Source organism: Misgurnus anguillicaudatus, chromosome 2 (assembly GCF_027580225.2).
Source record: "Misgurnus anguillicaudatus chromosome 2, ASM2758022v2, whole genome shotgun sequence".
Lineage (NCBI taxonomy): Eukaryota > Metazoa > Chordata > Actinopteri > Cypriniformes > Cobitidae > Misgurnus > Misgurnus anguillicaudatus.
This window is the reverse complement of record NC_073338.2, coordinates 32,046,177-32,058,495: the sequence shown is the minus strand read 5'-3', so window position 1 is coordinate 32,058,495 and position 12,319 is coordinate 32,046,177. Positions and strand designations below refer to the sequence as shown.

The following is a 12,319-nucleotide window of genomic DNA, read 5'->3' as shown; positions in this document are numbered from 1 at the left end:
ACATACTTGTTTATTCCAGATTCAACAGAGCCATTTTAAAACACATTACTTCTGCTATGGATACGCCTTTCATCCACACTGCTCCAGAGTTTTCGACCCTCTTAAATAGAGACTTTTGTAAACGCTTTTGTGCAAGTTTGAAAAAAGCAAGCTATTGTTAGACCAATAACCTCTTTATACTTGTACATGCATGTCCAGTGTGTGTTAATGGTCATGTTTCATAAGTTTACATGGGTATTTAATATTCTTTTTTTAAACGGCAATATAGACCAGAACATTTTTTATTTTAAAACGCTGTGTAAACGCACAAATATAAAGGCTTGCTTGGTTCAAAAAATGGTGTTTCGCAGCAATGTTATTGAAGAAACCGCTTTGATTTCCTAAAGAACATTTCAGTTAAAGCTTTGAGTAAAATAGATTTTTCTTGCCTTTTACTTTTCCCTTAGAAAGAACATTTTGTGCCATGAGTGGTCATCCCTAGTAATTGCAAGCACAAATAGCACTTCTACAGTATAGTATATATAGCTTTAAACAACTTTTACAGTACTGTAAATACAGTACATGTTATTACAGAAAGTATACGTTACAGAGAAATAAATAACGTTAAAAAATTAATACATTTTGCTAAGTAATTTCCCAATCAATTTCAAGTTCAACGTAAGAGTATTACTATTACTTTTATGCTGTTTAATTGAGAACCACTACTGTAAATATGAACCAGAAAAACTACAGTGCAAACTTAAGTGCAAATTACAGTGTTGCGTTCATACATAATAGTGAGTTTTTGCTCTGCACCATTTTATCAATAAAAAATTGATAAAAAAAAATTAAAATTAAAATCTCTCTCTCTCTCTCTCTCTCTCTCTCTCTCTCTCTCTCTCTCTCTCTCTCTCTCTCTCTCTCTCTCTCTCTCTCTGTTGACCTTGTCAAAGATTTGCATGTGTGACCACATCTCTAGAGCAATAGATGTGCAATAGCAGTAGGTGTGACCTTGCTTTTTGAAAAGTTATTGGCTCAGTGCACTCTTTAAAATAAAGGTGCTTCACAACGCCATAGAAGAACCTTTTCAGTTTAAATGGTTCTTTAAAGCACCTTTAACATCTAAAATACCTTTCTGTTTCACAAAATGTTCTTTTTGAGAAGGTGAAAAGTGTTATTCACATTATAAAATGTATAAAAGAAATGGTTAAGGAACTTTGGAATAACTGTATTTTTTGAGGAACCAAAAAAGGTTATTCTATGGCAGGGCTAGTCAACTGACAGCCCGCGGGCCCAATGTGGTGCATATAAAAAAAGAACCTTGTTCCACTACGACGGTTGTGACATGCCAACCATAAGTGATGTAATTCAGTGTTTTCCAATAAAAGCACTGTGTGCAAGGTGACAATTATTAACCCCTTTCTGTTTAACTTTATCAGTAACACTTTAATCCTTTAAAAACGATTGATTACCGATAAGTAAATTATTAAGTATAAATATATTTGTAGATTGAAGGCTCTTGCGCTGGAATGAACTTCTTTCCTATGTTGACAAAGATTTACGATTAAATTGAAATTTCATTACGACTGCCACTAGGGGGCGAACTCCGACAGAATGTAGTGTACAATGGAAAGCATATATATCTTTAAATTGTTAATATTAAAAAAGAAAACAAAGTGCAATTTTACTATTAACATTTGTCTCTTGCAATGTTAAACTGGATTTGTTTTTAAAATATTATTATGAGTCGTCAGTAATTAAAAGGAAAAATACAGGATACAAGATGTTATAACATATATAAGGTAAAAGTAAAAAATATATAAAAGGTTAAAATGGGAAAAAAGTTTGGCCCGCATCATATTTTCATTTTTAAAATCTGGCCCTCGAAGAAGAGTAGTTGAAGACCCCTGTTCTATGTCATCGCTGTGAAGAACCTTTTAAGCACCTTTATTTTTAAGAGTGTGCCTTCATACACATTAATTAAGTGTGCATAACATCAAGTTAGTATTCAGTACATAAGGTTGTATACTGCATCTGTTTCTGTTTTGAGAGAGACATTGGATTATCACATAAGGTCACATTACTATAAAAGATTGTTTGACCAAATGAAGTTTAAGAATTGCCATTACACAATTAACACTGAAAGACCACAGTTTAAAAAGTGAGAAAATTTAAATTGAAAAGCTTTGTGTTACCAATTGAAGTATTTTACAGTGAGGGTATTATTAAAGGAAAATTCCATTCTTAAAAAAAATCCAGATAATTTACTCACCCCAATGTCATCCAATATGCTGATATCTTTCTTTGTTCAGTCGAAAAACAAATAAGTTTTTTTTTAAGGAAAACATTCCAGGATTTTTCTCAATTTAATAGACGTTATTGAACCTCAACAGTTGCCGTTTTAACGTAGCTTTAAAGGACTCTAAATGAGGCATAAGGGTCTTATCTAGCAAAATAATTGTGATTTTCAGCAAGAAAAAAAAATGCACTTTTAAACCACAAGTTCTTGTCTTGCACCAGTCGTGTGATGCGCCAGTCGGACCTTACGTATCGCTTAAGCACGTCGAAAGGTCATGCATAATGCGAAACTACCGCCTCAGTGTTTACAAGTGTGGAAAAGAGGACCATTCAGATGTTGTTGTATGTGGAATGATTTGTGATGCATGACCTTTCGACATCCTTATGCATTACTTAAGGTCACACTGGCGCGACACATGACTGGTGCAAAAAGAGAAGTTTTGGTTTAAAATAGTTTTGCTAGATAAGACCCTTAAGCCTCGTTTGGGATCATTTAGAGTCCTTTGAAGCTGCGTTGAAACTACAATTTTAAATTGCATTGAAACTGTAAACTGTTGAGGTCCAATAAAGTCTATTAAATTGAGAAAAATCCTGCAATGTTTTCCTCAAAAAACTTATTTTCTTCTTGACTGAACAAAGAAAGACATAAACATTTTGGATGATATGGGGGTGAGTTAATTATCTGATTTTTTGGAATATTCCTTTAATATTCAGGGATGTGTCCCTTTAATTTATACATCTGCATTTCCAAGACACTCCAAAGTTGTTATAAAACAAAAGAACTGAGGGAAATCTGGCATAATATAGGATTGAAACTCCTTAAATGTACTATTATCTTTCCCAGCCATGAATGAATAAATTAATGAGTGAATAAAATGAAAACATTAAATAAGCCTAAATTAAGCTGGGGAAATGTGTCAACACCATAAGCTCATAAAAAAGATAAAGCTTTTTGATTGTCTTGTGTTTTGCAGAGGCTGCACGGATGTGCTGTGCTGTGTGCTCTTCATCATTGTCATTCTTGGCTACATTGCACTGGGCACTGTGGGTAAGTGCTGCATCTGCTTTCTTCTGGAAGAAACTGATAATAATCATTTCTTTTTATGGAGGTGTAAACAACACAAGCCAGGCTAGGTCACCACAGTAGACCCACTATTATAACAAAGGCAAGCAAACGTTGTTTTACTGTGTAATACACAGTAAGCATTTTGCAGTTTACACACTTTGTACCACATATGGGCTCTGTCATACACCCGGTGCAATGTGCGACGTGAATCTATATGTAAGCTCATTGTGAATTCAGAATGTTGAGTTCATAGTATGAGCGCACAGTGAGTATTTAAGCATTGTGGCCTAGTGATTAGAGAGTCAGACTTGTTTGTAGCCCAAAGGTTGGTGGTTCGATTCCTACAGCTGGGAGGAAGTGATTGTTGGGGTGTTGCAGTGATAGTTGCCGTGTTTGTGTGTGTTCATGACCTGCAGTGGATGGATTTACTTGTTCAGTGGATGGGTGAAATGCAGAGACAATCATGTGTGTGTGTCTCTCTCTCTTTATCTTTTATTGGCTGGATATCATTTGCAATTAAATGCTGACATCTCGGCAACATGTTTCCATTTAGAAAACCTATATTAGCTCTCTAAGCTACATCTGGAACTTTGTATATCATGTACCAGGGCTCCAGACTGCCACCAAATGGTGGTATTTTGCCACAAAAATTTGAGAGTGTGCCACTGAATTTTACATCCAGTCGCACATGACCTTTTTTTGTGATGTGACACTGAATTTGAAACAGCACATTGTACTTTCTTCATCTATTTTCAAAGTATTTATTAGCAATACAGTGGAAATTAGTAGAAATGTGAATATTTGGTTAGCATGTTAATTTACGTTGTGTGCCCCTAAATTTTCTGGTTGTGCCTCTAAAATTTTCAGTTGGGGGCCACTGTGCTCCTAGCGAAAAAAGTAGGAGCCCTGTGTGCTCTATGGGTAGTATGAGCTCACAGTGAGTGTGCAGTGTGGTTACACTTTTAGATCACTGTGACCAACACAGTGTGACCACATTATGAGGATCTTGTGAGCTCATGGTGACTTCACTGAGAGATCAAATTGTTGACTGGGAATTGAATGTTTTGCTTTAAACAAATGCAAATATTGCATTTATATTTAAATGTTAATTTTTTTAAATGCTACCCCACGGATTTATTGCATATAATGACTTTGTACCCCTGGATATGGTGAGATGAGAACAGTTTTTAAGTAATACTTTAAAAAAAACTCACGGCGCTGTCCGAGTGCTGAAATTCTTTATCTCCTGTTTCTTATAAATAAAGTATTTTTAGAGTACAAAACTTTTCCTGCATATTTGTAAATTATTCTTCAAGATTACACTGATCATGTAGGCTATCCATACATTTACAGCAATTAAAAGCCTGCTATTTTTACTTCCATGACTGAAAGAAAACGACTTTTAAAGAGAACCAAAGTTTTAATACAAAAAACAACAATTTCAATCAAACTTTTTTTACCATCAAACTTAAACTGGTGGTCTTCTTCCTCCACTTTTTCAGTTTACAAATTTCACCATCTAAATAGGAAATCGTCATGGCGTGAGTGCAACTGGCTTTTAAAGCGGATGGCAGATGAGACTCTCATTGGTTTACTGCACGTCACGCCCAAAACACACCCATTACTCAATACGAGAATAGGAACAACCCGTTTAGACTCTGTGCTAGTAGCACAAACCATTTTTCCCGCCGTTAAATTGGCAAAAGTGGATTCGGACACGCCCTTTTAGACTGTGTGTGCGCTTTAGACAATGCGCTTAGATCGTTAAAATAGGGCCCGGAATCAGCATGGCGTGAGCGCAACTGGCTTTTAAAGGGAATGAGAGCTGAGACTCTCATTGGTTTATTGCACGTTACAACCAAAACACACGGATTCGGACACGCCCATGTAGACCATGCGCTTAGATAGTTAAAATAGGGCCCATGAAGTTGTCATTGGGGTGGTACCTTTTCAAAAAGTGCACTTTTGTACCTAAAAGGTGCATATTGGTACCTCTAAGGTACACGCAATTTTTGTACCTTTTTTCTGAGATTGCAAAAGGAACAAAGTTGTCCAGACTACTGTCAAGGATTATTTTGCCATTAAGCATCATTTCCGTTAAAATTAGCATAGCTGCCTTCAAGTAACCTTAAATTATATATTTAAGTAATTAAAAAAAGATATTCTCTTTAAATTAATCTAGTTATACTTTATTTTGATAGTCCACTTCAGACATTTTAGTAATTATAGCTTTGCAACTTCATTAGAATATTAGTAGAATAAGGGGAATAAGGGGAATATAGGGAAGGAGTAGTAAGGGTTAGTAATGTCTTTGCATGATAAAGTGTTAGTAGATATAAAGTAACGGGCCAATAATACTACTTGTCTACTAGCACTATGACCATTAGTTGATAAGAATTTTTTAAGGTATTTAAAGTAATGGACTACCAAATAAAGTGTTACTAAAACATTTATTTTAAGATCCATTTAGGGAGACAGCAATATGGATTTCAAAATAAAAGATGTAAAATGCAATTAAGAATTTAATTTGTTTGCTTGTTTGTTTGTTTAAGTTTTAGTTTTGTTTAAGGTTTGCCCAGAGGCTGTAAAACTGTGTGCATAATGCAACATAGCATAAAAAATGTCATATTGTGGATGTAGGAATTTTGAACACCATTGTTATGCTTTTGTGTTAATGTAGTTGCTCTCCAACTGAGTTTTAGTTGTAATAAAAATAGTTTAATGATGGTTTTAATTACTTTCTCTCACAAAAAGATGAAAACACTCGCCTACAGGGCATAAACCATACAGAAAAACCTTTGATCAGATGAGGCGTCTTCCTCTGATTCTGAATATCCCTGCTTATTATGAAAGAACTAAACTTTAACAACCTCATCGAAAGCAGATGAAACATCATCTAACATATCATGTTGGATAACAGACATATGTTATTAAAGTGGGCATTTTTGTAGATAAAAGACAAAAAGAGAGAGCAGACGAGAGTAAGAGAGCATCACTTTTTCTGAGAAATGTTTTTGAGGATCGAGAGCAAAGGCTTCTGCGTTCCTTGTCAACTCGTGTGATGTAAGTCTGTACATGAATATTTTATGACGCTCAACCCCACAAGGAGCTCCTCCACATTTCTTCCATCCACTTCAAAGCGTGGCTAAAGTTAACGCTAACTCTAATACCACCCTATGAAATTCCTACACTTGTAACATTGAAGCTAACGCAAGACAGAAGCATTGCCAAGGGGGGTGGCTTTGTTCTGTTACCACATACCCTTTGTTTCAAGGACAAAAAGACGTTCGGAAGAAGTTCGGAAAAAATGGAATCACTTAACCATCAAGCGGTTTCATTCCAACTCGCTGCAGGTTAACCTTAGGAGATTTTCCCGATATCAAACACACTGCAGATCCAGGCTCTCGATGGTGATGGCCCGGCTGACACAAATATGCCCTCGTAGCGAACGCTGATGGAGTTTGAAGCGCAAAAGCAATAAGACTTTATATGAAAACCCTTTAGACAGATTGACAGCGTGATGTTCCCATTGGAAAAGGAAATGAAATTCACTTTGAAGGTTTGCCATGGATGTGGGGTGCATCTGCACCAAAGATGAGATGACTACAATGCCATGACTTTTAAATAAAAGTCTGCTTAGTCTGCTTTGTCTCTCCAACAACCGTATCATCTTGACCATAATGATATTGAGTGTCAAGTGCCTGTACCTGCTTAGAATGTGAACACTGATTCATTCTTGCAGCCTTTGAACTACACAAATTGCTACATTACCCAAATCTCTTCATAAGCCATTTACACAATAGCATCACCTCTATTGTATATCGCTATATATATTGTGGTCTAACCTCCTTTTGGAGCATGAGATCATTCAGTATGAGGGTCTGTGCACCTAACTGAGTGTGTAAAGGCGAATGGGGGGTTAAGGAGGGGCCACAATGGGATTACTTCATTTTGCCCCTAGCAAAGGAATGATGACACCATGCCTACCCCCTTCCAAAAAAAAATCCACTCCAGTCTCCCTTTTCCAGACACAAAGATGAAATCACCAATGATGTCATCCTCTAGACACAATGTATTAGTGAGTCTCAAATCCGGGTGGGCTCTATGTTATTTGTTGTCGCTTCATCATCGTGAGGTATATAAATAGCTTCATTTGAAAATATTAATATGAACTCCATGTCGTACATACAATTTGTCGTTTAGCTAATATTAATGCTAATAGTATTGCTTTGCATGCAAACACTAGTATATTTCGAAAAGTTGTTATTGCAGCTTTACTCTGGCATTAAAACGAGGCATTGTAGTGTGAACCAATTTCACAGCTCTGTGAAATGCATCTCTAATAGCATTTGCTTAGCAGGTGACTTCACACAGAGCTTTTGCATGTTGGGTTCACGTTCATTCAGAACAATTTTCAGATGATACAAATATCCATTTGCCTTGTGGGTAGAGCAAAATTGTTTGAATTTTTCGTGTAGTGCCCTTTTGAATTTGCTTGGCTGTTATGTAGCTCAGTTATGTGTATGGTAAAATGAACATCAAAAAGGTTCTGTTGATGTTCTCTTTATGGAACCGACCCGTATAGCCAGAAAAAGAACCGTCTGTACACTGTAAAAAAATCTTGGTAACACTTTACTTGAAGGGGTGTTCATAAGACTGACATGACACCTTCATAATCAGGACATAACACGTGTTATGAACATGAAGGAGCTTTAATGCACATTTATGACAACTGTCATTAAATGTCATTTGTTCAATTATGTAATTTTTAATGCAAAGATGACATTGTTTGAAATGTCTTTGTTATGACAACCTGACATAAACCAATACATTAGAACTTGTCAAAATCTGTCATAAACATGACATAGCAGAATAATTTTGTATGTATGTGCACAATAAACTGACAACTAACAGAACTTGTTCTTTCTCACACAGAGGGTTCTGAAGTTTTCTGACATAGAATTCAAATTAATTAATTTAATGTAATTAACAATTTTTCCAGAGATATTGACCCACACAATATATTATTAATATATTATTAACTATTATTAATTATTATTACTATTATTATTATTATTATTATTATTATTATTGGATAATTGATTTTATTTCTTAAACACATGGAGGAAACTTTAAAAAAACCTATTATGAACTGAAGAATATTCATGATGCTGTTATAAAACTATTTGACAAAGTATTAACACTTAATGACATTTTAATGATAAATCATACTTTGTACCACTGTAGTTGAGGTCAAGAAAAATATTCATGACGCTGTTATAAAACTATTTGACAGAGTATTAACACTTAATGACATTTTAATGACAAATTCAATTTGTATCAATGGTAAAAAGTGGTCAATGGATTTTGTTTCTCTCTCCCTGTCTCGTCCTCGATCCCAAGGACAATGAGACAAACAGACCCAGTTCCGGTAAATGCGAAGGTCGGAACATCCCTGATTTACAAGCCGTCCTTCAACGTAATGCCCAGCTGATGCCTGACCAATGACCACCGGCAGAACCTCGTTTACATATATACAGTATATATATATATATATATATCCCAAGTGTTTTTTCCTCCTATGACTTTTTTCCCTGGCTAAAAAAGTCTGGGGCTTTTTCCTCCTTGGGGGTTTTTCAACCCGGGGAGTCAGCCTTCATTGGCTTAATTTAGCACCCCCTTCTATATGTTACATTTGTAATACGCTAGCTTATAATGTTGATTCATAGCCGCATGCAAATTCTGCGCCATATGCTATCTGTATTATGCTATGCTATTTGTCGATTTTTCTGTGTTTTCCCTGCTTCTAATATTGTAAAGCTGCTTTGAAACAATTACCAATTGTGAAAAGCGCTATATAAATGAAATTGAATTGAATTGAATCAATTATGTTGTCTTGGTAATGTCAAGTTGTCATGATAAGTTATGATGTATTGATTAATTTCAAGTTGTCATAACAAAGATTTCTCAAACAATGTCATCTTTGCATTACAAATTACACAATTGAATGAATGACACTTAATGACAATTGTCATCAACGTGCATAAACGTTTCATGTCATGATTATGAAAGTGTCATGTCAGTCTTATGAACACCCCTCAAGTAAAGTGTTACCAAAATTTTTACACTTACATTTTTAAGTTTAATCAACTTGTATTGACTCGTAATGCGTTGCTGTAACTTATAAAATATAGTTGACATTACTAAAGCAAATTCAACTGGATTCAATAAGTTACAGCAACTGATCACTTTTCAAGATACTGTAGTTGATGACTTGTAAATCATTGTTGATTAGAACTTTAAAATGTAAGTGCAAAAAGATTTATACAACATGGGAACCTTTGTTTTTAAAAGTGACTGGTGTTTTCATCCCAAATGAGGCAGGAAATCTTTTACTCCTCCATTTTCTAATGAAGTTATCCTGAGCCCTACTGCACAGGTCCTGGCAGTTGTTATTTTATGCTCATGAGATAGATATGTTTGGTTGTTGCAAACTTTTATAGATCCCATGGTGTGATAGTGCAACTTAATGAACTGATCTAATCAGGTCCAATATAATTGCTTTTGTGCCCCATCCTCTTTGCAAAGCCGGCATTACCTTGGGACAGATTCATAGCATCAGGGCTGAAGTGCTGAAAGAGTTATTAACTAAATTAACTTCTCTTCTTTGTTGTAGCTTGGATTCATGGAGACCCAAAAAAAGTAATTTACCCCACAGATAGCACGGGTCAGATCTGTGGACAGAAGGGCACACCCAATGCGTAAGTACCAGAAACCCCACTATCCCATTATTAGGCTTCTAGGGAAGAAGCATATACCTTGTCCCATAAAATATATATTATTACAGTCTTTCTTTGCTTCTGTTATTTTTTAAAGCCCAACTTTTTTGTTCACAAGCTTTAGTGCTGCATTCCCTTTTGTGCCATTTTTGTGTTGATTGACACCACATAATCTTGGGGAAAATAAAGAATTGCTCATTAGGAAAGCTGGGGCACAGTGATAAGAGTGCTTGTTATGCACAGCTATAGAGGGAGAGATGTTTTCTATGCCGCGGATTGAAAGATTTTGGATCGTGGGGTTTTTAATAAGGAGATGTGTTGCCCTCGGTGGATTAGGGGCTTATGGGTAGGGGTATCTAACACAAGCTGTCAATGCTTCTCTTTGTCCAGACATTATGTCTGAACACTGAGGTTTTATCACTATCAGATACATTTCTCTTGTGGTTTAGTTATTTGTCATGTCAGAGAATACTTGGCAGACTCTGTGTTCCCATATAGCTGAACTAGTATAGCATAGCAATTACATAGTCACGGATTCGATTCTCAAGAAATCTGCTTTCTCAGAAATGCAAAGCTGTGCCATTTCTGTGAATAAAAGTGCCAAATACATGAATATTATTATTTAGTTTTAAACAGGGTTAAACATCATTACAAAATGATCAAGTTATATTAAAAAAATACAACAGGTTATATTACAGAGCGAAAAGCATTGCTGTGAGCGGAATGGGTTTTATTGCCAATGCGCTGGGTCTGTTCATTTAAAGAGCTCCACTGACACCTACTGGCCAAATTTAAGCAAACAAAAGAGCGCCAGCAATAAAATACTGGTCATTTTATTGTTTACAGTGTGATTCTCATATTTCTTTCCATAGAAAAAAAAACATATTATTCTACTTCAACATACTGAAATGTGCCAGCCCATCTGTCCTGATAAACCTCCAGTGCCCTACTACTCAGGTAATACACCTGTTCTCAGTTTAACAGATTTAACAGGATTACTGACAGACCAGCTTAAATGCTGTCTGTTCTTTTTCGGGTTCTGCCGAACAAATTTGTTGTTAGAAAATCCTAAACTGATGTTTTTCCTCCACCATAGATGTGTGTTTCCAAGTGCCCTGATCGATTCGCCACCTACACCGATATGCAACTCCTTAATAAATTCAATAAGAGCCACTGGGACTACTATAAACAGTTCTGCAAACCAGGCTTCAACAACCCCAAAAAGGTAATTCACATAAACATACTGAAGAATTGCCTGTGAGATCAATAAAGGCAACAGTACAATTTAGAGGACTGAAACAGGAGCTGTACAGATTCAGGAAAGTGGTGGTTAACTTGTCGTTGCTCATTTGTTTCCCTCTTCCATCTACACCCAGTGCTTCCCAGTTGTCCCCCTCCCCTGTAAAGGGTAAATCCCTTCGCAGCCCACCCAAAGCAAATTCATGACAATCTCAAACTTAGACTTTAAATTAAACAAACATATTAAATGATACAATGTAGTGCTGTTGGTTAGTAGCCTTGTTTTCTGAGGTTAAATTACACTCACCTAAAGGATTATTAGGAACACCATATTAATACTGTGTTTGACCCCATTTTTCCTTCAGAACTGCCTTAATTCTACATGGCATTGATTCAACAAAGTGCTGAAAGCATTCTTTAGAAATGTTGGCCCATATATTGATAGGATAGCATCTTGCAGTTGATGGAGATTTGTGTGATGCACATCCAGGGCGTGAAGCTCCCGTTCCACCACATCCCAAATATGCTCTATTAGGTTGAGATCTGGTGACTGTGGGGGCCATTTTAGTACAGTGAACTCATTGTCATGTTCAAGAAACCAATTTGAAATGATTCAAGCTTTGTGACATGGTGCATTATCCTGCTTGAAGTAGCCATCAGAGGATGGGTACATGGTGGTTATAAAGGGATGGACATGGTCAGTAACAATGCTCAGGTAGGCCGTGGCATTTAAACAATGCCTAATTGGCACTAAGGGGCCTAAAGTGTGGCAAGAAAACATCCCCTACACCATTACACCACCACCAGCAGCCTGCACAGTGGTAACAAGGCATGATGGATCCATGTTCTCATTCTGTTTACGCCAAATTCTAACTCTACCATCTGAATTTCTCAACAGAATTCTTCAACTGTCCAATTTTGGTGAGCTCGTGCAAATTGTAGCCTCTTTTTTCTATTT

At 36.2% G+C, this 12,319-nt stretch overlaps 1 protein-coding gene across 1 annotated transcript in view; it reads left to right on the top strand.

Moving 5' to 3' along the window:
* slc44a5a (solute carrier family 44 member 5a) overlaps positions 1–12,319 on the top strand; it is an 85,392-nt gene that overhangs the window by 60,513 nt on the left and 12,560 nt on the right. Inside the window, exons 3-6 of the mRNA XM_055202672.2 lie at positions 3,252–3,325; positions 10,020–10,104; positions 10,995–11,079; positions 11,219–11,347. Coding sequence (XP_055058647.2) covers positions 3,252–3,325; positions 10,020–10,104; positions 10,995–11,079; positions 11,219–11,347 — 373 coding nt within the window. The remainder of the gene's footprint in view (positions 1–3,251; positions 3,326–10,019; positions 10,105–10,994; positions 11,080–11,218; positions 11,348–12,319) is intronic.